At 41.4% G+C, this 27,906-nt stretch overlaps 3 protein-coding genes across 3 annotated transcripts; all 3 read right to left on the bottom strand.

The window, feature by feature from the left end:
* Positions 1-38: 38 nt before the first annotated feature.
* LOC119691391 (eIF-2-alpha kinase GCN2-like) lies at positions 39-19,610 on the bottom strand. Its single transcript, XM_048630381.1, has 6 exons — positions 19,495-19,610; positions 1,929-2,062; positions 1,341-1,520; positions 1,036-1,130; positions 560-688; positions 39-224 (listed from the first exon to the last, which is right to left on the bottom strand). Exons 1-6 carry the CDS (start codon positions 19,599-19,601, stop codon positions 39-41), a joined length of 831 nt encoding a protein of 276 aa, XP_048486338.1. The 5' UTR covers positions 19,602-19,610.
* A 3,097-nt stretch (positions 19,611-22,707) lies between these two features.
* LOC125490600 (eIF-2-alpha kinase GCN2-like) lies at positions 22,708-24,110 on the bottom strand. Its single transcript, XM_048630380.1, has 4 exons — positions 23,905-24,110; positions 23,435-23,587; positions 23,019-23,085; positions 22,708-22,863 (listed from the first exon to the last, which is right to left on the bottom strand). Exons 1-4 carry the CDS (start codon positions 24,108-24,110, stop codon positions 22,708-22,710), a joined length of 582 nt encoding a protein of 193 aa, XP_048486337.1.
* Positions 24,111-25,925: 1,815 nt separating this feature from the next.
* LOC125490599 (eIF-2-alpha kinase GCN2-like) lies at positions 25,926-27,623 on the bottom strand. The gene is made up of 3 exons (XM_048630379.1): positions 27,435-27,623; positions 26,632-26,717; positions 25,926-26,178 (listed from the first exon to the last, which is right to left on the bottom strand). The coding sequence occupies exons 1-3, from the start codon at positions 27,621-27,623 to the stop codon at positions 25,926-25,928; spliced, it is 528 nt and encodes a 175-aa protein (XP_048486336.1).
* Between the last annotated feature and the right edge of the window lie 283 nt (positions 27,624-27,906).

The following is a 27,906-nucleotide window of genomic DNA, read 5'->3' as shown; positions in this document are numbered from 1 at the left end:
TTCCTTCCAACATCCGTTTTTGCAGTAACATAGGATGCTTATCTATTTTGTTGACTGTACAATGACACCCCCTTCCCCTCTGACCTGCCCCCCGCGGCGACGATGTCGGCGGAGCGGTGCTTGCTGCACGCCCGCTGCGCCGCCGACACTGCGCACATCTGCCAGAACACGCCCGAGTGTTGCGTCGCGTTGTACGCGAGGCACGGCGCCACTGTCACTGCGCACTGGAAGGAATTATTTGAATATTTTTTAAAATTATTGTATGCTTCTTACATATTTTGCTTGCGTAAACATAAATGTGCATGTAACCGAAGTATTCGGAGTCGGAAGCAACTGAATTCGCATGATTATACTATTACATAGTTTAGTACACTAGAAAACTTAGTTCAGTACACTAGGAACCACGTAAGTTGACCACAATACACACAACAACAATTCTAGATCCTGATAAAGGCGGAATATTTCAGAGTCACGAAAGCCATTTATGCGTCAGATATAGCTGTCATGGTCACATAATGCGTGCCCATAATTAAGTTTAAGGTTCGAAATCGCGTCTCACCTCCAGTCCCAAAGCCTTCGCGTTGTCAGCGACTGACTCCAGATCCTCTACGGCTCGCGCCAACGCTTTGCTCCACTCCGCTTTCTTAGCTAATGGGGCTACTAGCTCACGGACTTCGCTTACTGGCACCTGAAATAATTAAAATTGCTTTAGCACATTATAACACACAACGAATCTTTTTTTTCTGGTGATCTTTTATGTTTGAGTCATTACAAACGTGTGAATCATCTTATCAGATATCTCGTAGGCACTAATGAGAGGCCTGATAAAATGGTTGGCTCGTTGGTAATGCCTAAACTATAGTACCAACGGTGCATTGCAGCGCTAAGTATCGCCGTATCACTACAACGGTGAAGTCAAAATACACAGACAGAATAAATAAATATATATTTTTGCAAAATCATGACTTCCGCATTTGGTTGTGGTTGTGCCTAAATTTAACATATTTCTTTAATATAATATAATACATAGTTTACCTCAGCCTCCATCATCCGCAGTAGATTGGCGATATCTCTGTTGGTGATACAGAGCGACGTCAAGTGAGTTTGTAGTTGTAGATTCGTTATGCGACCTGAAATTAAAACATAATTATTATACATAAATACAAAATTCAAAAGTAAAATAAGTCGCTATACAACATACAACTCGTCATAGTGAAGTATCAACAGTCGTCCACATTTCAGCAAATATGCCTGACCCACTACCTCTTCAACTAGCACATTTTAACCTATATCAGTAAAAATATCAAACACTGACACCCTACAAAACCAAACACACTCACCCAGCCTAACATCAACAAGTATAGGGTAAAGGTCCCGATGCCGGTCCGTGGACACTCCGCAACAGAGCAGCAGGGTCTTCAGCATCTCCGTGTGGTTCAGCGTGACAGAAACCTTCAGGTTCACTGCTGATGCCGCCTTGTTGGCTACTAGTAGGAGCTCGGCGTCTGACCAGAGGGTTCCTGGAATTGGAAGGAATTTGTTTAGATAAAGGTGTTTTTTGGTCGCGCGCCTTATGTATGAGTGAAAATACTTAAAGGCCGGTTCCCATTAGTGCTCTGTGTTGCACCGCGCACCGTCCCTGTATAGTTTTCCATATTATTTTTTTTACATGCTACATTTATTACGCGCCATGACGCAGCGCAACGCAGCAATGGGGCCTTATCCTTATACAACGACGTATCAACTGTAATGTATGTAATGTTCGTAGTCTTCACTAGTTACACCATATAGATATGAAACCTTACCGCAGACATCCTGTACGCCCAATATGCGTGACTGACACGTTTTTCGATGGATGCATAAATTAATGAAGCTTTTGATAGAGCTAAACATTTTTTTTACTGATTTTGTGGTAATATCATTTATACCAGTTCTGGGTGTCACGATGTCGAAGGCGCACTCGGCGATCTCCCTCGGGTGGAAGCCGTCCACGTGCTTCTCTCTGAACACCAGGCCCACGGTGTAGCGACGCAGCGACTTGGCTTCTGTGTAGGCTACGTGCCTGAAAAGTTTAAAATATAATAGGGAATTGTGTTATTGCATGAATAGTGGAGGGGATTAGCCACTACGTTTAGACGAATATATGAAAGTTATTGATCAAATACGACCCAGCCAGTGCTTACTACACGGCATCTTTATCTACTTAGATAATACTTTCTTCTCGCGAATTGCACACAAGAGTTTGATGGTTGGGCCGGGTAGATAAAGAGGCGGTATAGCGAAGAGGGTCAACATTTTCAAATTACGATACTGACATCATATGCTCGAAACAGGTACTCATTGATCACTATTACTTATGGATCTTATGGTATAGAAAATGGGAATTGTGTTATCAAAACTGTTAAGATTATGTAATTTTAATCGTTATTTTCTGTAATATTATTGAGCCCGTGCGATATTTGACGTATAAAATTATTATTTTAAGGGTAGCATACGTACCTGTGACTTGGATATTATTTTGAGCAAGGGCAACCCTAGCTGTCAGATTTCGAACGGGCGCCAACGGATGCACGTGTCGAGATTATAAATAAAATTATTTAAACCCTAAAAAGTGTTTAACTTGTGAAATTAAAAGTTCAGAAGTGAGATCTGATATCCCACTAGTGGATGTGAAATAAATATAATTGTGGTAAGCCAAATAACTGAAGAAAATCGGTGAGTACTGCATGTTGTTTTTAAATAGAAGTTTTAACGATCCATAGTGTTTTAAATTGTTCATGAATCGTTGTCTGCCCCTGTGGGAATAGGGCACGATTGTATATGCATTGGGTGTGGGTCGTTACGTGATTTTTACGAAACGTAATGTAACCGGTGACGTCTAAACCGTCACTAGTTTTATAATGCGCTTTTTAAATCTGTAAATATCTCGGCAATCGTTAAGTGTTTTGGGGAGTTGTTTAGGGGGAGTTGTTTTAAGTATGTTTTTGTATGAAGGCAGAGGTATATTTTTGTGAAAAATAAAATTCCGTTATTTAAATTAGTGTAAAACTGTAAATAATGAAACGTAATGTAACCGGTGACGTCTAAACCGTCACTAGTTTTATAACGCGCTATTTAAATCTGTAAATATCTCGGCAATCGTTAAGTGTTTTGGGGAGTTGTTTAGGGGGAGTTGTTTTAAGTATGTTTTTGTATGAGAGCAGAGGTATATTTTTGTGAAAAATAAAATTCTGTTATTTAAATTAATGTAATAAACTGTAAATAATGATGACCAGAAGGAGTAATGTTGCAATTTGGAACTATTTCCTGACACGCTTCTATTTAGTCTACAAATGTTTTTGGTGTTTACAATAATCACTAGTTTACGAAAATCATTAGTTTGTCATACATCTAGAAACTGGTTATCCCGTTAGATGTCCCGTAGCCAGTTATTGTAAATAGTGACGTGAAATAACGCACCTACCTATAGTTTGAAACCATTGTTAACTATTAAATTGTAATGTAATGTTTACAAGGTAGGATGTCTATTAATGAGAAAAACGATCACATTTATTCTATATGTAATACCTAATACTACGATTATTGACGATGTATATGTGGGCGTTTTCTGTATTTGCTCAGAATAATAACTTTATTAATTTCTAAACGTAAATTACTATACTAGTTATGTTCCGAATTTTCTGAACGCATCCTAACCTATGACACTCTATCTAGACTATGGTTCAATAGTTCATTTGTAGTCAAGTTCAAAACTAACTTCCTGTAAAATACTGAATTGATTTATACTTTGAAATGTATTAGATTCTCGAATTTATGTTAAAGTAGCATTATAATTATTGCCATTCAATTAGAAGCCATAATATTTTAAGATAGTGTTGTAATTAAAATATTCAGAAACTATTAATTAATTTGACCTGTCAAGGCGAAGACTTATTGTATGAAAATATTAAAATATATGGGTTTCTTATAAAATATATAGGTATTAATTCACTTGTAAAATCATAAAATGAATATTCCCATAAATTGCATTGTTAATAAGTTAAGTTAGAATAATTCAGTATTTAATTGACCTCTGGCTATAAAAGGCCGAGGCGGCCATTAGGATGCTCTCTTTTACCGAAGATCTTGTGCTGTGTGAATAATATATTGAATCTGAAACTGATCCCAACTGGTCTTTCATCTCGACACCCACCATCCCAAGAGAGATATCTCCGACAGCAGCGGTGGGATCGACTCAACATCTCGATCACGCAACCATTCGGGTGGGAAAACAGAGCTTCAGCCAATATGGAGCCGGCGGCGGCGGACGCCGTAGACCCAGGCGGGCGAATCAGTTCCCGAACACGGCAAAGAATGGCGGTGACGACGAGAAGACGCCGCTCATCTACAGACTCCTACGATGATCCACGTGGACCAGCGACTACAGGGCGTGGACCGGCAGCTACAAGGCGTGGACCGGCGGCTGCAGGGCGTGGACCGGCGGCTGCAGGGCGTGGACCGGCGGCTGCAGGGCATGGACCGGCGGCTGCAGGGCGTGAACCTGCGGCTACAGTACGAAGATCGGCGGCTGCAGGACGAAGGGCGACGACTGCAACGACCGAACCTCCGGCTGCAGCAAATCATGAACCGGCGCGGGCGGCGGCGGCGGTGGAGCGACCGACGCCGGAGACAGATCGGCCGGCATCGGCGGCGGCGGCGGCGGGACGCGATGCAGACCTACTCGACGGGCTGAAGGCGGACGACACGACGTTCACAATGAATCAGGTTATGAATTTACTTAATTCAGTAACAAAACAAGCAGCCTCTAGCGCAGTCACGGCTGCTCTAGCCGGCGACGCCGCACCATCAAGGTCACGCTCTGACTTTTACTTACCACCGTTCGATCCCGACGTCCGATCGCATGATATTAGGGACTGGTGTGCTAATGTCGATGAAACTATAGCCTACTTTAGGATCCCACCCCATGAAGCTAGAATGAAAGCTATTTTACAATTGAGAGGTAGGGCTAAAACATGGATAGACACGTGGTCTCTCCATTCCACGACGTGGGATAAAATGAAAACCGAACTCATTCAATGCTTTGGCAGGGAATTCCGGTACGCTGACGATGTCTCCAAGTGGCGGGCGTACACCTCGGACCAAGCGACCACTTACGCGGAGTACGCTACGACCGCGTGGACGCTGTTCAAGAGGGTGCGACCAGAGGCTGCCGATGAAGAGGTCATTGAAGCTCTGATTACAGGTATTTCCCAGGATTATGTTCGCTCTGACCTTCTGAGAAATACCCCTAAGTCATTATCTGAGTTAGTGTCTGTTATGAGAACCTTTAGGAAACGTAAATTAGATGGTGGTAATGTCCCTAAATTTGATAGTAAGAAACCACGTGGTGCTGAACCAAACTCTATTAGGCACGACTTGCATGTAAAATGTTATAACTGTGATAAAACGGGGCATAAAGCGCGACACTGTAAGGAATTACCTGCGTCACGAACTAATCTAAAACCTAACCTATCTCAGTCCCCGCCATTTCCAATGCGGTCCACCCCAAAAGTAACTTATTCGGCGGATAATAATAATAACAAAGTTCATGAATGTAACTATTGTCACCGCAAAGGCCATATCGAGAAAAACTGTTTCCGGCGTCAAACAGACGAGAGAAACAGGTCCCTAGCTAAATCGATAAACGTGTGTTCTAATAATTCTCGAAGCAAAATACCTGTTGAAATTGATGGTAAAGTTCATTTTTGTTTGTTTGACACAGGCGCAGATTGCTCATTAATTAAAGAAAGTTTGTCTAAGACCATACGTGGTAAACGGAAACCCGTATGTGTTACCTTTTCTGGAATAGGCGGTTGTCCAGTTTACTGTGACACGAGCATTACAACGATAGTAAAAATTGATAATGTTGATATTGAGCTCGAATTTTACGTAGTCAAAAACTATCAAATGCAATTTGATATCATAATAGGGTTCGATTTACTTAAAATACCCGGTCTAACTGTCACCATGTCCAATAACAACATTTCTATAAAACATTCCGAGAATTTTCTTGTAAATCAATGTACTGAATATGATTTTAGCACGGATTTAGATACCGACTAGGGCGTGCAAAACCGGAAGGTTTTCAAAACCGGTTTTGAATTTTCGGTTTTCAGCCTCAAAACCGGGTAACCGGTTTTTCACCGGTTTTGATATTACTTAAATATTTTTTGTCATACAGTACTAATTAAACAAGGAACCCATATTCTTAGATAGAGATATCCACAAAACATACGAATAAATATTTTTTTATGATATACTTACCTATTTTTAATCAACCATATGACAAATTAATAATTTAGTGAACAGGAAAAAAAGTTAAATAAGAATTATCATAGTACTTACTGTTATCACATCTAAAAAAAAGTGTGTGGCACCTTAATGGTGTTTTTATATCGTTCTGTTATCATCAATAATTGTATATTTTAAACATACAGGCAGATTTTGAAAAAAAAAACATTTATCGTCTGATTCTTACGACCACTCTATAGTAGCAGTAAGATGATGAATGTTTTTTTGATGTATTACAGATTTTTTCATATCAACGCAACGAAAGAAAGCCTAACTCATTGATGGACACGACTGCATTTGATTTGACGTCCTCAACACTTCATGAAAAAAGTCCATAACGTCGAATGCAGTCCCCGCACTTGGCCAAATTATATTTTCAACAACGGTCAATGCAGTCCTGTTTTACCTAGAGTTTGTATGAAGACCACCTTGTTGTGCTTTATTGGGCCAGATTTCAACGTTATAATTATGTGCACCCAGAGTACCTTTTTTCACACAGCAATAAGTTTTCATACAGCAAAAAATGTGAACTCACACGCACACATCGGTCACTGACGTCGTGTTTGCTTTACTGCGCCTAAGCAGAGTGCCGGCATGTGCACCAGAAAATCGTCACTCAATTTCCATACAATATTTTAGTGCTTTTTTTTGAGTTTCACCATTAATCTAGTGTCTATCAGTGTGCCAACCGATATACAAATTCTTTTATTTTTAGAGTTTATGGGTTCAACTTCTAATGTATGTAAAAAAGTATATAAAAATACGATCAAAATCGGTGAAAACCCGGTTTTCGGTTTCCGGTTTTGAACTCTCAAAACCGGTTATGAAAAACCGTGATATATTGTCCGGTTAACCGGTTTTCCGGTTAACCGGTTAACCGGTTTTGCACGCCCTAATACCGACTTGTCTAATAAGTATGAGTTAGAAAGATTAGTAGGTATTTTAAAAGAATACAGTGATAACTTTGCAGTTGGTAATAAAGTTTCAGAGGTAAAAACGGGTGAATTAAAGATTCGCCTTAAAAACCCGGACAAAATCGTTCAGCGCCGGCCATACCGCTTATCTCCGTTTGAAAGAGAGAAAGTAAAGGATATTATAATTGATCTAAAAAATAATGGCATCATTCAGGACAGTTCATCACCATTTTGTAGTCCCATTTTGTTGGTTAAAAAACCAGACGGGTCAGATCGACTTTGTATCGATTATAGGGAGTTAAATTCAAACACACTACGAGACCACTTTCCGCTTCCGCTTATAGCAGATCAAATTGATAAATTGGGTAAAGCTTTGTATTTCTCCTGTGTAGATATGGTAGCAGGTTTTTATGGGGTGAGGGTCGCTGAAGACTCAATAGAGAAAACCGCGTTCGTTACGCCCGATGGGCAGTACGAATTTTTGCGCATGCCCTTCGGACTATGTAATGCACCGTCCGTCTATCAACGGGCGATAAATAAAGCTCTAGGTGATTATAAAGATACTATAGCCCTCTGTTATGTTGATGATTGTATTATTTTATCTCGTACAATCGAAGAAGGCCTACAGAACCTTAAACTAGTATTGGACAGGTTAACTAAAGCGGGATTTTCTCTAAATATTTCAAAATGTTCATTTCTCAAAACAAAAATAGAATATTTAGGAAATGTCATAGAAAACGGGACTGTTAAACCGAGTCCAAAGAAAGTACAAGCATTATCAAACTCTCCGATACCAAGAAACGTAAAGGAAATTCGTCAATTCAATGGATTAGCTGGCTACTTTAGAAAATACGTACCTAACTTTTCAAAAATTATGGCCCCCTTATACGAGCTTACTAAGTCTAATGCTAAATGGGAATGGACAGAGCGCCACGAACTAACTAGGCAGGACGTAATAAGTCACCTAACATCATCTCCCCTCTTGACCATCTTTGATCCTGACTTACCGACTGAGCTACACACAGACGCAAGTGCCATAGGATTTGGGGCTGTACTGATTCAACGGCAAAATGGTAACCCCTTAGTTGTAGCTTATTTTAGCATGCGAACCACAGAATGTGAAAGTAAATATCACTCATACGAACTAGAGACACTCGCTGTCGTTAAGGCAATCAAACATTTCCGCCACTTCTTATATGGCAGACACTTCAAAGTAGTCACAGACTGTAACTCCCTTAAAGCAGCAAGGAATAAGAAAGAGTTAACTCCTAGAGTTCATCGTTGGTGGGCATTCTTACAAAACTTTGAGTTTGATATAGAATACCGAAAAGGCGCCCGATTAACACACGCAGATTATTTCAGCCGCAACCCTACTTTAGTGGAAAGCGCCCCTACACATAATAAAATATGTTACCCCTTGTACGCCACCTACCCATTAACTCTAGATGTTAACTCTGTAACCCTCGATCACAACTGGCTCCTCATCGAACAAAAACGCGACCCTAAGATAAAAGAAATTGTAGGAAAATTATTATCGGACGCCCTCCCTTCCTCTATAGCCGACACTTATGTCATCACACCTGATAAGTTACTGAGAAGAAAAGTTCAAATTGATAAGGAGACTAAAAAGTTAATAATAGTACCAAATTCTTATAGATGGAGCCTTATCAATCACTATCATGACAACTTACAGCATTTTAGCTGGGAAAAGGTAGTAGCTAAAATACGTGAACAGTACTGGTTTCCGAATATGTCTCTATTTGTTCGATTGTTTGTAGAAAACTGTGTCAGCTGTAGGGTTAGGAAAGGTGTTTCAGGTGCTAGACAAATCGAACTGCACCCCATAGATAAAGTCCCCATACCGTTTCATACAGTTCATGGAGACATTACAGGCCGTATGAACGGAAACCGTAATCAAATGGAATACGCATTTGTTTTCATAGATGCATTCTCTAAGTATGTTCACTTAATTTATACAAATGACCGAACAACTGAAACCGCTATAAAATGTATTAAAGAAGTTATCACAATTTTTGGGACCCCCACTCGTTTCATAACTGACCAAGACAAAAGCATGACTTCTGCAGAATTCAAGTTATTTTGTGTCAATCACGGTATTCAGCATCACGTGGTAGCTAAAGGGGCGAGCAGGGCTAATGGCCAAGTAGAACGCTTAATGAAAGTTATAAAAGATAACATGTCAGTTGTAGAACTCGAAAAACCCTGGTACTCTGCTATACAGGAGCTACAGTTAGCCATTAATTGCACAGTTTCTAAAAGTACAGGTAAAACACCTCTTGAAATTTTGTTAGGAAAAAAATGCTCCCCTCCAGGCTTAAAACTAATACAGATTGATGATGATGAGATCACTGAAAACCTAGAATCACTGCGAAAAATGTGTAAAGATAGGATGGACGAGCGGTCTTCTCAGGATAAAACCCGTTTTGATAAAGGAAAAGCCAGAGTTAAACCTTTCCGAGTAGGTGATTTTGTACTATTAAGACGCCATGAGCGTCACACAACTAAACTCGGTCCTAAGTTCGAGGGTCCTATGGAAGTGACTGAGGTGTTACCTAATGACAGATATAAATTAAAACACGTAAATCTTCGTGGTTGTTCTGAAAAGATAGCTAGCCATGACTTTCTTAGACCAGCTCCATTGGCTCAGTCTGATCCATTTAATATAAATGACTCAGAGGAAGAGGAACAGTCCGTGTGGGCGGACACGAATGATGGGGAAATGCCTGCTAATCAGAGTGCATCCACCTCTGGTAGCATTCTGAACAATGGTCCATAGATGTCTGTCCGACTTTAATTGTGTGTTTTATTTTTGATACTAATATAAAATAGGTATAAAATGTTTCAAACCATCTATAATTTTAGAATCAAATTAATATGCCACTAGGCCAACAATCAGCTGCATAAAATAGTAATGAACGTCTTAGTTTTAATTTACTCATGTACCAATGTTTTAGTACTACATTACATTGTTTTATTTATGAAGTTAAAAGTTTAAAGTTTTTGTTTCTCATATAAAATCATAGATGGCGCTGTAGTTTCTTCTCTAGATCTCGGTATGGTTGTGTTTTAGCTAAATGAGAGAATATTTCTTACAAACTTTTTAAGAAAAACATAAATGTCTTCCGCTGATCATTCATTGATTAGAGAGGTTACCTTTAGTAAATGATAATTAACTGGCAATTCATTTATCTAATTATAAAGTCAGCTACTGTACCTAGGCCTGGCTAGAAGCTTGTATAAGCTGATGCCATCGTGTAGGTCCGGCTAGAAGCTTGTATAAGCTGATGCCGTCGTGTCGGGCTAGAAGCTTGTATAAGCTGATGCCATCGTGTAGGTCCGGCTAGAAGCTTGTATAAGCTGATGCCGTCGTGTCGGGCTAGAAGCTTGTATAAGCTGATGCCATCGTGTAGGTTCGGCTAGAAGCTTGTATAAGCTGATGCCATCATGTTGGGCTAGAAGCTTGTATAAGCTGATGCCATCGTGTAGATCTGGCTAGAAGTTTGTATAAACTAATGCCTAGGCAAGAATCCTGTATTACCTATACCGAGTCGTCAGTGTTTCCCGGTTTGAAAAGGTTCTGTTCTGATCTCATATTATATGTAATGTCATGCATTGTGTGATGTATTTTTATGTGTAAGCTAACTCCCTATGTGTTTTAAGCTAGATACCTACCTACTAAGATAGTTATAGACAAATTGATAATAAAAACTATTGTTTCCTTTTGTAAACTGTGTAACTAACGTTCCTAAGGTAGCTAATAATATGTTCCCAATACTAGGATAGCTATTATTCAATAAATAAATAAAAAGTTGACTGTGTTGTCTAATATTAATGATAGTTATTATGTTCTAGTTTTATTAAGATAAGATTGTAAGCAAGTTGTAAAATTTTATGCGTTGCCTACCCAGTTGTTGATTAGTTGATTGTTGTTAATTTTGTGTTTCTAATAAAACTTCATCGAATTATTATAATGTTTAATATTTGAAATGTAATTAAGTAAAAGAGGGCGCAGAGAGCGCGCCGAATCAGAATGGCCGTGTGGGCGTTTTCTGTATTTGCTCAGAATAATAACTTTATTAATTTCTAAACGTAAATTACTATACTAGTTATGTTCCGAATTTTCTGAACGCATCCTAACCTATGACACTCTATCTAGACTATGGTTCAATAGTTCATTTGTAGTCAAGTTCAAAACTAACTTCCTGTAAAATACTGAATTGATTTATACTTTGAAATGTATTAGATTCTCGAATTTATGTTAAAGTAGCATTATAATTATTGCCATTCAATTAGAAGCCATAATATTTTAAGATAGTGTTGTAATTAAAATATTCAGAAACTATTAATTGATTTGACCTGTCAAGGCGAAGACTTATTGTATGAAAATATTAAAATATATGGGTTTCTTATAAAATATATAGGTATTAATTCACTTGTAAAATCATAAAATGAATATTCCCATAAATTGCATTGTTAATAAGTTAAGTTAGAATAATTCAGTATTTAATTGACCTCTGGCTATAAAAGGCCGAGGCGGCCATTAGGATGCTCTCTTTTACCGAAGATCTTGTGCTGTGTGAATAATATATTGAATCTGAAACTGATCCCAACTGGTCTTTCATCTCGACACCCACCATCCCAAGAGAGATATCTCCGACATATACCTACTTACTGCAAAGGTATCTAAAGGAATGTTATGGTCTCTGTAAGACGAGCCTCGTCGTCGGGGACAGACACGCTGCGCGGGATCATTACAATTTTATCTGGTTACCTTACCTACATCCTACACTACAGTCTCAACATGATATTATTATGCCAGCTGCAAGAAAATTACAATAATTTCACATGACCTTTGCCTTACTGTTTTGTCTGTTCTATATAGTTTTCAGTTTTACGATTTTACCCCTTTAAGAAACGTATACGTGTCCTATAATGATTTACCCATACTGAAATAATAATAATTTTTATTATTATGTTTATTATGTATAAAATCTTAAATTATAATTTACATCAATTGACACGAAGCCTAGAATGTTTAATTATGTTGGTCTGGCAGTTGACATTAATGAGCAGGTAGTAGAATTATTTCTTAGTGCAAAACAGACGTGAATCAACCCATAATGCAAGTATCTAACGTTATTTATATATTAATATGGTGATAAATATTTCAGAAAACAGTTCATTCCTTTCTTTCCCCATTATCCTTATAGGAATTGCGAAATGGAAAGTGATAAGTCAGAGATCGGAACTCCTCCATTAAGTCGTAGTAGATGCAATACACGTGACCGACGCGATAACACTAGAAGTAGGTCTCGTACTCCACCGCGACTTCGCGACGTTGGCAGGCGTAAGTCGCGTCGAAAACGCTCATCAACGCCGCGGCGCAATAAAAGTGGAACTTCAGATAGGCGGTCAAGGAGTAAGTCTCGTAGGCGTGGATCGTACAGGTGTTCTCGTCGCCGAGATGATAGTAGATACCGTTCAGCTAGTCGGTCCCGCCGAGATCCTATGAGTAGGTCGAGGTCTCCGCTGCATACAAATCGAAGGTATCGCAGTATAAATTCATCATCGGACTCGACAGATAGTAGTGGCAGGTATCACGTACATAACAAACGCGGACACAGGAAGACGCGTAAACGTCCATACAGGCCTAGTTCTTCGGACAGTAATTCATCTCCTGTTATGACCCACAAAAGTCGGCGCGTGAGTAGTAGGAAGAAACATCGTTCCTCTTCAAAGCCAGCCACCGAAAATACATTGGTAGAAAAACTTGTCACTGCTTTAAATGAACGTAATAACACCGCGTCTCCTGGAGCTGGATTGCAAGCCGCACAAAATGTTATACCAGATTTTGACCCGCAAGCTAAAACACAAACTATGAAAGACTGGTTATCAAAAATCAACGAGTCCGCGCATGTTTATGGTTGGAGCGAAAGGCAAACTATATATTGTGCGTTACCGCGATTGAAGGGCTTAGCTAAACAATGGTACGACGGCTTAACTAGCGTTAAATTCACATGGGCTGAGCTGCAGGAACAGTTGCTAGAAGAATTCTCGATTGAAGAGAATTACGGTGACATGCTGTTTGAGATGTTGACTAGGAAAACTCGGCGTAACGAAACGCTCGAGCAATATTATTATGACAAAATGCTGCTTATAAATAGATGCGAATTACGAGGCAAAAAGGCAGTACATTGTCTTACAAACGGAATCGTCGACCCTAATATTAAAATGAACGTTCAGGGTGCGAATTTGCAAGAACCAGCAGGTGTGTTAAAATATTTCCGAAATATAACGAGTAAAAATACCGACATACCTAGACGGGTTTTCTCAACCAACCGCGATACTGAGTCTCAAAACTTTTCTCGTAGGCCAAACGATTTTAATGCAAAGAAGACAGTGACCAGCATAACCTGTTACAATTGCGGTGAAACAGGCCATGTGGTCAGTAAGTGTCCGAAGGAGGTTGTCAAATGTAAAACCTGCCGTCGATTTGGGCATTTAGATAAAGACTGCAAAGGGATAAAGAATTCAGATAGAAACCAATCAAAGTCAAGTAATCATACAAAAAATATTTTGAATATTACGACTTCGGAGCGTGGTAACGACAAATATTTTAAGGAAGTGATCATCAACGATCAACCCATGAGAGCGTTTATCGACTTGGGTAGTCAGTGCACGCTCCTGAGAGCAGACTATAGCTTAAAATTGAAATTACCCACTGATAACAATAATCTTCCTACTCTTATGGGTTTCGGTAGTGGAACGGTAATTCCGAGTGGGCGTGTGAAAATTCACGTAGCTTTAGATGGCATTAATGAGGACATCGAGGCATACTTAGTGGAGCCTGGAATTCTCCCTGCTGATATCCTCATTGGGCAATCGCTAACAGAGCTGCCACAAATACGGATCCACAAAACGGATGATAGATTATTATTTTACAAGGATGTAGTAACCGGGCATAAAAAGTTATCTCTTTCCAATCCAAATGACGAGTTGATTTCCGACAGCAGACCTGTGATAGTGAATCTGTCATCCAAAGTCACTGGTCATATATATGTAGATACAGAGGTTTGCATGCGGGAAGGTAAGGAGTATATGATACTTCCAGGTGTATATTCTGTGAAGGAAGGTGTTGGGTACATATTAGTGATGAATCTGGGTACCCAATCATTTAATCTACCTCGCGGTACCTTGATGGCAAGGGTATCATTGATTTCAACCGTACCCTCGTCACCATTACCGCCCTCTGCGGTGTTTCAGGAGTCAGCACGCTTGACAGTAAACTTGATATCACAGGAAGCTGAACCTACGGCAAATGCTATCCTACTTGATCAAATTAATGTTGATGACGATTTAGACTCAAAGACAAAAGAAAAATTGTGTGAGGTTTTAAATAGCAAGCGCGATTGTTTTGCATTTACTCTCGAAGAATTGGGAAAGACTTCCCTCACTCAAATGCATATTGAGTTGAAGGACGACATTCCCGTTACATATAGGCCCTACAGACTTTCTATACCTGAACGTGCCAAAGTAAATGACATCGTGGATAATCTGCTAACAAATGGAATTATACGGGAGTCCCAATCTGAATATGCCAGCCCAATAATTTTGGTAGCGAAGAAAAATGGCGAAAAGAGATTGTGTGTAGACTATCGGGCTCTTAACCGTAAAACAGTTAAGGAGAAATTTCCTATGCCACTCGTCGATGATCAGATCGATAGTCTGTCAGAACAGGTCTACTTTACGACCCTTGACCTTACTTCGGGCTATCACCAAGTTCCGGTGGCAGAGGAATCGAAGCATGTCACTGCTTTCGTAACGCCCGATGGGCATTTTGAATACAACCGAATGCCCTTCGGTCTTACTAACGCACCGGCAGTGTTTCAAAGACTGGTTCTGACATTACTTCGACGACAACCAATTCCCGGAGTGCTAGCCTATATGGATGACATAATCATTCCTTCAAAGACTATCGATGAAGGGATGGAGAAACTGATAGCTGTCCTTAACCTTTTGAAGGAGGCTAATTTGACATTAAATCTGTCGAAATGTCACTTTTTTAAGAGTAGAATCGACTATCTCGGATTTGAAATCTCCAGCGACGGAGTGAAGCCCGGACTAAAGAAAACTGAAGCAGTAGCTGCATTCAAGACTCCGCAAAATGTCCACGAAGTGAGACAATTTGTGGGACTTGCAAGTTTCTTCAGGCGATTTGTCCCGGGCTTTGCCTCCATAGCCAGGCCTTTGACTTCTCTCACTAAAAATAACGTTGCATGGAGTTGGGGCGAAGAACAGTCTTGTGCATTCTCCCGGTTAAAAGAAATACTTGTCACCCGCCCAGTATTGGCGATTTATAACCACAAGTACGAAACGGAGTTGCACACTGACGCGAGTTCGGTTGGGCTTGGCGGTATATTATTGCAGAGACCTAACAAGGAGTCTCCTTTTCGAGCAGTTGCTTATTTTAGTAGGCAGACGACGGCTGAAGAACAACATTACCATTCTTACGAATTGGAAACATTAGCCGTCGTCGCCTCTCTAAGCCGGTTTCGGGTTTATCTTCTTGGTCTGGACTTTAAGGTCGTTACAGACTGTAACGCCTTGCGAACAACGCTGACTAAGAGAGATCTTATACCGAGAATTGCTCGTTGGTGGCTCCTGGTCCAGGAATTCACCTTCACGATTGAATATCGACCTGGGGCTCAGTTAGCGCACGCCGATGCCCTTAGCCGCAACCCAGTTCAGGAAAATCGAGAAAATATTGAAATAGTCATGCAAGTAGGTGAAGTACACTGGTTACAATCGGTACAACTGAGTGACCCGAGGCTATGTCATATTAAAGCGGTATTAGATACTAAATGTCAAGAAGCAAAGGATATACAACAAAACTATACGTTAAAAGATGGTAAAATCTATAGAAAAGTAGATGGAGAGTTACGGTGGGCGGTGCCAAGAGATGCAAGGTGGAAAATAATGCAACAATGTCATGATCAGGCAGGACACTTCTCTTATGTCAAGACACTCGAAAAGGTGAAAAGGGATTACTAGTTCCCAAGGATGACGCAATTTATCAAGAAATATGTGCGAGCTTGTATACCCTGCGCTCATGCCAAGGGTCCCGGTGGTAAGAGAGAGGGGTTGCTCCACCCCATCCCTAAACCAAACGTGCCATTCCAGTGTCTTCACATAGACCACCTAGGTCCTTTTGTGAAAAGTAAGCGTGGAAACATTTATATTCTTGGGATAATTGATAGCTTCACAAAATTTGTTATTCTGAAGGCTGTCAAGAATACCAAGAGTAAAACGTCAATTAGCGCCCTGAAAGATGTTTTTGCGTTATTTGGTACCCCACGAAATCTGATATCGGATCGGGGAACAAGTTTTACCTCAGCTGAGTTCAAATCATTCATGGAGACAGCAGAGGTAAAGCACACACTGAATGCCGTGGCCACACCCCGGGCGAACGGGCAAATAGAAAGATACAACCGCTCAATTCTTTCATCATTAACAGCTCTATGCCACGGGGACGATGATCGCGATTGGGATGAGAAGCTCAGTCAGGTTCAATGGAGTCTGAATAATACGATAAATCAGGGTACGGGGAAGACTCCTGCCGAAGTAGTATTTGGTAAATCTACAGTAAATATGTCTGAGGGACACTTACATGAAACTAATGAAAATCATGACGTACCAATTGAGAGTATAGAGCGTATTCGTGAAGAGGAAGTAGAAAACATAAATTCTCAACAAGAGAAAATGAAATCAAGATATGATAGCAAAAGGTGCAAGGCTAAAATATATAAGGTCGGTGATTTGGTTATGGTTCAGAAAAGCTCCAGGACACCCGGTGAAAGTAACAAACTAACTCCTTCGTATAGTGGCCCATATCGCGTTACAGCTGCGTTCGATCACGATCGTTACGAGGTTAGTAGCGTTGAAGGTTACTCCAAAAAGAAATATAAAAATGTATTTTCAGTTGACAAAATGAAACCGTGGGTGAGATTTGTAGAATCAGAATCAGAAAGCGATTATGTTGATAGTGAGTAAATGAAACGATATGTTCTTGATGCTAGGTGTGTAACGTTGATCATTCTTGTTGATTGCTATTCCATTTGATATCACTATTCCATTAAGCAATTATTAACCTTAAACCTTTGATCCATTTCCCCTTTGAACTGCAACGATCCGGAGGAGGCCATAGTACCAGCGTCGTACTCGTGGTACCCGGAGGTGCGTGTGGCCAAGAGGGGGCACAAGATCGAGACCGAAGCAGGCAGTACTTGCAAGCGGTGTCCTATTCGCTTAACGATACTCTGGAGTGAGGCCGAAACACCTAGTGCGTGTAAGCGGTGCCCAGGCTCGTTAATATAATCTGGAGTGAGGCCGAAACACCTAGTGCGTGTAAGCGGTGCCCAGGCTTATTAATATAATCTGGAGTGAGGCCGAAACACCTAGTGCGTGTAAGCGGTGCCCAGACTTGTTAAGGATGATCTGGAGTGAGGCCGAAACACCTAGTGCGTGTAAGCGGTGCCCAGACTCATTAATTCATCGTAGGAGTGAGGTTGTAGCACGCTGTGTGCAAGCAGTGCCCTGTCAGTCCGATAAGCCTGAAGAAGCTCATCCTGGTGAAGAACCGTAGTGAACCTGCAGATGGTGACAGTTAGAATGGTTGTTGATCGAATGGGGACATTCGCGATGATGAGGATGGCCGAAAGGTATACATTTATAAGGATAAAAAGTAAGATTGATCTAAAATTGTATTCTATTCTAGTTTTATTTTATAATTAATTTGTTGTTTTTGGTATAACTACATAAGTATACAATACAGTAAGATTGATCTAAAATTGTCTTCCGTTCTAGGTTTAATTTTTTTAAATTATATAATTTGTCTTAACCTGTGTACTAAGGAAATCTAGAGCTTACTTGTTTTTTTTTGTTGTTTTATTGTAATTTGAGTTTTATTACTTTATTCCTTTGTTTCGTAATTATGTCTACCATTACAATGCACGATCACGACATGTTAGGTATGAGATGAGATATTTTGATCGTGTGTGTGTGTAAAGTTTACGAGTTGATGTTGGAAAATGTACTTATAGTAATTGATTTATATTTTCATAAGGGATAAGGATACGGTACGGTACGGTCTTATTAATTAATGAAAGATGGGTCTGAAATATTTGATGTTATGTTGTACGTCACCTGTCAGAGACTAAGACATATACATCCATTGGACTCAGTTTGTAGGATATCGCGTGTTAAGCGGGTACCGTATCTTCCTCCATTTATAGTGTTATTTTATAGTGTTATTGTTTATTTATGTAATTCTGGTGAAATTCCTTCTGTGTCTGGCCCAGACACATGTTCAGGATGGCCGACTGTTAAGATTATGTAATTTTAATCGTTATTTTCTGTAATATTATTGAGCCCGTGCGATATTTGACGTATAAAATTATTATTTTAAGGGTAGCATACGTACCTGTGACTTGGATATTATTTTGAGCAAGGGCAACCCTAGCTGTCAGATTTCGAACGGGCGCCAACGGATGCACGTGTCGAGATTATAAATAAAATTATTTAAACCCTAAAAAGTGTTTAACTTGTGAAATTAAAAAAACGAAAGCCATTGATTGGATGGGCTTCAACAATAGCGTCTACCCTGCTATATAAAACATCCAAAATTACCTAGCAAAAGGCAGCCTCAGATCGTGGGGCAGATGGCAGACAGTACCGAACGCCGTCATCACCTTCACGGCGTTGGGGCACTGGTCCCACGCGCGCGCTCGGGGCATGAGGAGCGGGGGGGAGAACGAGGTACCACCTGCGTCTCTCTCGACAGATATCGGCTCTTCGGCAGATACGGTGCAGCCGACTACCATGGGTTATCCTACTTCCTACTTTAATATTATAAAGGCGAATGTTTGTGATTGTGTGTGTGGGTTTGTTTGTTACGCCTTCACGTCAAAACGGCTGAACCGACTTTAATGTTATTTGGTATACAGATGGTCTAGACCCTGAGAAAGAACATAGGATACTTTTAATCGCGGAATTCCCACGGGAAAACTTTTTAAGGCGAAGCGAAGCTCGCGGGAACAGCTAATGGGTTATACTTCAAGTCCAGTCAATTGATAATGACAAATCAAAATGGCTACCATGCGCATAGTAAAAATTACGAGGCTTATAAGTGTGGTTAGATCCCTACTTCATATTAAATATCAATCAAAATTACCTGGCAAAAGGCAGCCTCAGATCGTGGGGCAGATGGCAGACAGTACCGAACGCCGTCATCACCTTCACGGCGTTGGGGCACTGGTCCCACGCGCGCGCGCGGGGCATGAGGAGCGGGGGGGACTCTGTACCACCTGTGTCTTTCTACAGATATCGGCTCTTCGGCAGATACGGTGCAGCCGACTGCCGTGGGTTATACTTACATAAGTCCAGAAAAAATATAATGCGCTAAATCAAAATGGCTCCCATGCGCATAATGAAATTGCGGAGCTTATAAAAGTGGGTAGGTAGATACCTGCTTCGTAATATATAGCAAACAAAATTACCTTGCTTAATGCCTTAATGGTACTGAATTTTTAAAGTGGGTCATCAAAATGCAGTTAGCTGACACCCTGGATTAACACATAGACTTTTTATCGCGGAATCCCCACGGGAACAGCTACATATAAATCAAAATTACCTGGCAAAAGGCAGCCTCAGATCGTGTGGTAGATGACAGACAGTACGGAACGCCGTCATCACCTTCACGGCGTTGGGGCACTGGTCCCACGCGCGCGCGCGGGGCATGAGGAGCGGGGGGAGAACGAGGTACCACCTGCGTCTTTCTCGACAGATATCGGCTCTTCGGCAGATACGGTGCAGCCGACTGCCATGGGTTATCCTACTTTCTACTAATATTATAAAGGCGAAAGTATGTGTGTATGTTAGTTACGTCTTCACATCAAAACGGCTGAACCGACTTTAATGAAATCTGGTATGGAGTTAGCTGACACCCTGGATTAACACATCCTACTTTTTATCGCGAAATCCCCACGGGAAAACTTGTTAAGGCGAAGCGGAGCTCGTGGGAACAGCTAGTAATACATATAAATCTAAATTACCTGGCAAAAGGCAGCCTCAGATCATGGGGCAGATGGCAGACAGTACCAAATGCCGTCATCACCTTCACGGCGTTGGGGCACTGGTCCCACGCCCGCGCGGGGCATGAGGAGCGGGGGGGGTGCCACCTGTGTCTCTCTCGACAGACACCGGCTAAATAATAATGCGCCAAATCAAAATTGCTACCAGAGCCCCGATCACCAGTGTTGTCGACATAAGTCGATACGAATTCGATAGGCAAGTCACTGAAATCTGTGCAGCGAGCATAGGATTCGATACTATTTTCGAATCTACACGAAAGGTCACTTTTACCAAACGCTAAACGTATTCAAGTAAAATTTTAAATACATTTTGTACTGACAGACGTATGACAGGCTACTAAATACGTTTAGCGTTTGGTGAAATTCCACCTAACATATGGAAAAAACAAATGTCACTTTTGGAACTAACTTTGCCTTACATTTTGACAGTGACAGTTGACGATACGCAAAGTTAACGGAGGTTCGAAACTTGTGCTAGCGACTCTGTATGCGTTTTATTACCGACAGGGGCGTTGATCTTGGTGTCATAAAAATCCCTGTCGAATTACGCTAGGAACTTGAGTTTACAGAACTTGTGATAGGCCTACGGGCGCTTATAATAATGGATGCCCCGCTTTATAATAAATGGCAATCAAAGTTACCTGGCAAAAGGCAGCCTCAAATCGTGGGGCAGATGACAGACAGTACCAAATGCCGTCATCACCTTCACGGCGTTGGGGCACTGGTCCCACGCGCGCGCGCGGGGCATGAGGAGCGGGGGGGAGAACGAGGTACCACCTGTGTCTTTCTCGACAGATGTAGGCTCTTGGTAGATACGGTGAAGCCAACTTCCATAGGTTATACCATATTGCAGCAAATTGATAATGCACCAAAACAAAATGGCTACCGGGCGCGTAATAAAATTGCAGTGGCTTATTAAAGTGGGTAGATCCCTGATTCTTTCATAATATATAGGCTGTTGCAAAAAGGGTATACTAAGCCGAAAGCTACAATGTTTTTTTTTCGCGAATTTTGGAATTCAGATTTCAGTTTCGGCCTTAGATATACCATGCTGCACTTGTAGCTTTCGGCTTAGTATACCCTTTTTGCAACAGCCTATATATTATGAAAGAATCAGGGATCTACCCACTTTAATAAGCCACTGCAATTTTATTACGCGCCCGGTAGCCATTTTGTTTTGGTGGTAAATGGCAATCAAAGTTACCTGGCAAAAGGCAGCCTCAAGTCATGTGACAGATGACAGACAGCACCGAATGCCGTCATCACCTTCACGGCGTTGGGGCACTGGGCCCACGCCCGCGCGCGGGGCATGAGGAGCGGGGGGGAGAACTGTACCACCTGTGTCTTTGTCGACAGATATTGGCTCTTCGGTAGATACGATGCAGCCGACTGACATCCTAATCCTTATCCTAACCTAACCAATCTTATAAATGCGAAAGTAACTGTGTCTGTCTATCTGTCTTTCTTTCACGCCAAAACTACTGAACGGGTTTGAATGAAATTTGGTATACAGATGGTCTAGACCCTGAGAAAGAACATAGGATACTTTTAATCGCGGAATTCCCACGGGAAAACTTTTTAAGGCGAAGCGAAGCTCGCGGGAATAGCTAGTGGGTTATACTTCAAGTCCAGCTAATTTATTATGCACCAAATCAAAATGGCTACCTGGCGCATAATAAAATTGCGGGGCTAATAAAAGTGGGTAGATCCCTGCTTCATAATATATAGCAATCAAAATTACTTTGCTTAATGCCTTAATGGTACTGAATTTTTAAAGTGGGTCATCAATATAGGACCCGTAACCTGTGGAACTTAAAAAAATATGTCTATCGTCAATATATCCACAAAAAATACCTGGCAAAAGGCAGCCTCAGATCGTGGGGCAGATGACAGACAGTACCGAACGCCGTCATCACCTTCACGGCGTTGGGGCACTGGTCCCACGCGCGCGCGCGGGGCATGAGGAGCGGGGGGGAGAACGAGGTACCACCTGTGTCTTTCTCGACAGATATCGGCTCTTCGGCAGATACGGTGCAGCCGACTGCCAGGGGTTATGCACTTTCTACTAATATTACAAAGGCGAAAGTTTGTATTGATATATGTGTAATATATGTATGTATGTTACGTCTTCACGTCAAAACGGCTGAACCGATTTTTATTAAATTTGGTATGGAGTTAGCTGACACCCTGGATTAACCGACAGGCTACTTTTTATCGCGAAATCCCCACGGAAAAACTTTTTAAGACGAAGCGAAGCTCGTGGGTATAGCTAGTATAATACATATAAATCAAAATTACCTAGCAAAAGGCAGCCTCAGATCGTGGGGCAGATGACAAACAGTACCGAATGCCGTCATCACCTTCACGGCGTTGGGGCACTGGTCCCACGCCCGCGCGCGGGGCATGAGGAGCGGGGGGGAGAACTCCGTGGCGCCGTGGCTTTTGAACACCTGAAGAGAGAAGTGGGGTAAAAGTTTATTAAACTGTTTGTAGATGTCGCTAGTTGTTTGTGCAACTGATTGACTGAGGCTGAAAAAGAAGTAAGGCATAGATGGCGCTAGTTAAAAGAAGTGTTTTTTTATGATTTATGTTTAAGTGTTCTTACCTGTATAACAGTGTCCTTTATTTGATTCAACGCCAAGTCAGGTCGGGTTCTCAAACCGGTGTGGTATCTGTAAAATATTAAACAAACAATAAGCATTACTTAATAGAAAGGCCAAGGATAGAGCGTTGTGTCTTCTTATGAGAGGGATCTTATATAGGTATGTGGCTTTGTCTGCGCTAAGGACAGTAGCTCTTTTACAGTATGTATTCCTATATATGCTCAGGGCATTATGTGGTTGTGGTTTTCAATTGCGCAATATGCTTTAATTATGCAGTATTACTTTAAATATTGCGCGTATATACTCAATTTTATTTATATTAACAACGTTATTAATATGCGCGCATTATTACTATTTATATTTCACGAATTTTCAGTATGAAACTATAACACTTTTGCAACAGCCTGTATATACATACGTATAGTCGACAGAGGGCGGCATGGTCTGCTGCAAGCACTCAGTGATCAGCCGCGTGTACGGGCGCGACCCGCGAGCGGACAGCGCGTGCGACAGTAGCGGGGACAGTGCTTCAGACGAGGCAGTCACTAAGGACTCTATATGTATACCCTTGCTTCATTTACTTGTGGATTCTTATACGTTATTATCGGGGACGGTACCTCAAATATGAGAGTAACTAAGGACAGTAGCTCTATTGCTCTATCCGTACCTATCTATTATAGCGTTGTGTTGTGTCTCTATATTTATTATAGATAATCGTTGCATTATATTATTGTATCGTTGCTATAAGCGTTGTGGATTTTGATAGCACTATACGTCTGTCTCAGAAATTCGACGTATCGCTTTAAATATCGCTCAGTCATGCTACATTTTAGTGGCAGAAATGCTATATCATATATTGCTTATTATACTACACCTATAGATACATACGTATAGTCGACAGAGGGCGGCATGGTCTGCTGTAAGCACTCAGTGATCAGCCGCGTGTACGGGCGCGACCCGCGAGCGGACAGTGCGTGCGACAGTAGCGGGGACAGCGCTTCAGACGAGACAGTTGCTAAGGACAGTAGCTCTATTGCTGTCTCTATATTTATTATAGCGTTGTTTCGTTGAATAATAGCGTTGTATAGTTGCATTATAGCATTGTATCGTTGCGTTATAGCGTTGTATCGTTGCGTTATAGCGTTTTGTCGTTGCATTATAGCGTTGCATCGTTGCATTATAGCTCTATTGCTGTCTCGATATCTATAATACCCTTGTATTTATGTCATCATTGTCGATTTTATAGCGCTTACTTTATGTAACAGAAAGGCAGTGCCTCGGACGCGAAAGTAACTAAGGACAGTAGCTATTACACTGCCGGGCAATGAAACAGTTCCACCCACAAAATGCCGATAAACACCTTAATATCTCCTAAGATATAGAACCTAGCTTCATGAATTAAAAAGTTTAATAAAATATAGTTTATTATGCAAACATTTTTAAATGCAAACTCTTTTTAATAGTGTTCTTTTCGAAGCCATGGATAAAAAAAGATAAGAAGGAAAATTTACGAGTTTGAAAATTTAGGAAAACATTTGTTTCGTTTTTAGTTTAGCTTTTTATTTCATTCTTTTTTTTTTCGTTGTGAAAGAATTATAAAATGGTATAGTCTTACGGCTCTCGTACCCATAGATCACGCCTGTATCAAGCGAGGATTGTGCGAGTATCATCACCATGGTGGAAATGGGAACCAGCCAAAGAAATGCACCCAGTATAATGGGTGTGACTCATACTACTGTACGACGAGTGATCCAAAGGTTTTGGGAGACTGGATTAAACCTGAGAAGACCAGGTACTGGCAAGCCAAGCTGCACAACAGTCCGAAAAAATCGATTCATTGCGGAAAACATGTTAAGAAATCGACATCAGACGGGAGTAGCCGTTCAAGAACAACTTCTACAAGTTCTAAGGGAGCCCATAAGCGAGTGGACAGTCAGGAGACGTCTTGCCGAAAGAAGATTAAAGCTTTACAGGCCAGCAATTGGCCCAAAACTGGAACGGTATCATAAAGTTGCCCGATCGCGATACGCCCGTGATCATACAGAATGGGGTGAGGACGAATGGGGCACAGTGATGTTCCCAGATGAGTCACAATTTATGCTGTACCATCATGATGGAAGGAAAAAAGTATACCGACACCAGTAGAACATTTTACACAAGTATATTTTGAAGAAAAAGTGGCACACGGCGGAGGCATGTTTCACGCGTGGGCAGAGGGTCGAACAGCGTTAGTTCCAATCGAGAACGGGAACCTAACTGCTGTGAGATACATCAATGAGGTCCTCAATGAACATGCTGGTCCGTTTTTGGCCAAAATGGGCGAGAATGCAATGTTCATGCACGATAGTGCACGGACGCACACTGCTCAAGTTGTAAATGAGTATATCTTCATGACGTAGAAATCCACAAAATGGAGTGGCCAGCAAGGAGCCCCGATTTGAATCCCATTTAGCATGCTTGGGACGAGCTTGACAGACCTGTGAGAGACCGAGATCCACCTCCAATTACACTTCGTGGATTGAAAGACGCGCTCATCAAAGAATGGGAGAACATTCCTCAGCATATGCTGAAGAATCTGGTATTCAGCATGCCCAATCGCGTAGAAGCTGTATTGAGAGCACATGGAGGAAACACCAAGTACTGAGTTATCAAAATACCATGTTTACACCTGATAAACGCAAAATTAGAGATTTTGTTTTATTTGCCAAATGCCCCATTTTATTTAAACATTTAATTTAAATTTTTATTACAATATTCAAGTTTTTACATGGGAATATTCTGATGCGCAATTAAATATTCTCCAATATTGCAGAAGGCGTCATTAAGCTAGCATTTTCCGTTTAGGAGTAATTTGGTGTTATATCAGTGGAACTATTTCATTGCCCGGCAGTGTATTACTGTCCCTATTCCTATATATGCGATATATTGCTTATTATACTACACCTATAGACTATAGATACATACGTGTAGTCGACAGAGGGCGGCATGGTCTGCTGCAAGCACTCAGTGATCAGCCGCGTGTACGGGCGCGACCCGCGAGCGGACAGCGCGTGCGACAGTAGCGGGGACAGTGCTTCAGACGCGACAGTGCGCGGGACAGTGTCCGAGGACAGTAGCTCGGCGCAGGTGGGCCGGAGCGACGGGTCGTGGTTTAGGAGCCATCTGTAAGAGTTGAACACGAACTTATTATACTTATTATATAGATAGATAGATAGATAAAAACTTTATTTGACATAGACAGCAATACTGATAAAATTAACCACACAAATCACATTGATACATAATTTTTTTGCTGTCTTCGTCAAAAAGGTGTCCACTCAGCTAATGCAGTGCCCTCCAACTAGGTCAAGGACACTGCGCTGGTATTTCAGTGAAAACCTTTGTGTTGACGCACTACGTGTATTAGTTTTATTACAGAAAAGCCATGTGATGAAAAAGTAGTCCTCGTAATCTAATGCCCGATTTTTTACCACCCATCTACATATAAAATGATGCTCATCCAAATAAAAATTAAGCTGCCAGCCGATAAATTTAATGAGAACGGGGTTCAATAACATGGGTGAAGCAGTAGCATAAATATTTTATAATTTTATATATATCACACATAGTTTTTACCGTATAACAGTAAGTGCCTTTGGATCGATGGCTCTTTCAACGCGTTCAGACATCAATATTTCTCGCGTCCGCAACTCCGTCAAAACCTGTAAAGAAAGTACAATATTATTTTCATATGCTAACGATATGTTGCTTCACCTCAAGAGTGTGGGACACCCTCCTTGGACCAGCGTGGTCGGAAATGGTCCAAGCTTAGGAAGGCAGTTTAGTTAGACCCTGGGGATTTGCACAAAGATTCCATTCCACAGAGAATAGAATAGAATAATCTTACCATCATCCGCTCCATGCCGGTGTCCAGCGGCGCGTGGCACATCTCAAACAGGATGATCCCCAGCGAGTAGAGGTCCACCTTCTGGTTGTAGATCACTTTGTTGCCCGCTTGAAGTAACTCGGGCGCTACTTACAGAGCGGTGGTAGCTCAGTCGGCTTCTCACGCCAGAGATACGGGTTCGAATCCCGGCGCTCTGACATGTATTGGTTCAGGTTGTGTGGCTACTTACTACCACATATTCTATACCTTACCACAACCAGGGAAGCTGCCCACCAGGCCACACCAACAGGGATGCGCCAACACCCTCGTATCTCCATAGTGGTGACCCCGACGTGATAGTGGTGACCGAGTACAATGTATAACATCGCTCTTACGGTCAAGAAAAAACATCATGAGGAAACATGCATATCTTGAATTAGCACATCTAGATATGTGAGCCCACCAACCCTCATTGGCAAGCTTAGGAAGGCAGTTTAGACCTAGGGGATATGCACAAAGGTTCTATTCGATATAGAATAGAATAGAATCTCACCATCATCCGCTCCATGCCGGTGTCCAGCGGCGCGTGGCACATCTCGAACAGGATGATCCCCAGCGAGTAGAGGTCCACCTTCTGGTTGTAGATCACTTTGTTGCCGGCTTGAAGCAGCTCGGGCGCCACGTACAGAGCTGTGCCGATCTGTGAAGAGTTGGAAAGAAGTTTCGTAATTGACTTATGCATTACTAGCTTACATTACTACCCTTTGAAATTATTGAGTTTCATTATGTATGTGAGATCGAGAAATAAGTAAATGAGGAGCCGTTCCGATCTGTGCATAGTTGGAAGAAGTTTCATCATGTATGTGAGATCGATATGAGAGTTGACAGACCGGACCATAGACTGTAATATTATACAGGGAAATAGACGCGGGTCTCTCCGCCATATTTTAGGATCACAGTAAAGCGCCATCTGTCCAGCGATGTTTTCATTAGCTTAAAAATTGGTAACTAGATGGCGTGCATAT

Source organism: Plutella xylostella, chromosome 25 (genome assembly GCF_932276165.1).
Source record: "Plutella xylostella chromosome 25, ilPluXylo3.1, whole genome shotgun sequence".
NCBI classification, from domain to species: domain Eukaryota; kingdom Metazoa; phylum Arthropoda; class Insecta; order Lepidoptera; family Plutellidae; genus Plutella; species Plutella xylostella.
This window is presented reverse-complemented; position numbering and strand designations above follow the sequence as displayed.

Bases quoted from the DNA above. Each gene is read 5' to 3' on its own strand.
- LOC119691391 (XM_048630381.1), bottom strand. From the start codon at position 19,601: ATGCCCCGCGCGCGCGCGTGGGACCAGTGCCCCAACGCCGTGAAGGTG. The intron at 689-1,035 runs GTAAACTATGTA...TAATTATTTCAG, and splicing joins TGCGGATGATGGAGGCTGAG to GTGCCAGTAAGCGAAGTCCG. The intron at 225-559 runs GTGAGACGCGAT...AATTCCTTCCAG, and splicing joins CGAAGGCTTTGGGACTGGAG to TGCGCAGTGACAGTGGCGCC.
- LOC125490600 (XM_048630380.1), bottom strand. From the start codon at position 24,110: ATGCAACTATACAACGCTATTATTCAACGAAACAACGCTATAATAAAT. The intron at 23,588-23,904 runs GTATGTATCTAT...AAGTAAATGAAG, and splicing joins CCGCCCTCTGTCGACTATAC to CAAGGGTATACATATAGAGT. The intron at 23,086-23,434 runs GTATGTATATAC...AATATTTTACAG, and splicing joins CCGCCCTCTGTCGACTATAC to ATACCACACCGGTTTGAGAA.
- LOC125490599 (XM_048630379.1), bottom strand. From the start codon at position 27,623: ATGCATAAGTCAATTACGAAACTTCTTTCCAACTCTTCACAGATCGGC. The intron at 26,718-27,434 runs GTGAGATTCTAT...CTTTCTTTACAG, and splicing joins CCGGCATGGAGCGGATGATG to GTTTTGACGGAGTTGCGGAC. The intron at 26,179-26,631 runs GTAAAAACTATG...CAACTCTTACAG, and splicing joins AAGGCACTTACTGTTATACG to ATGGCTCCTAAACCACGACC.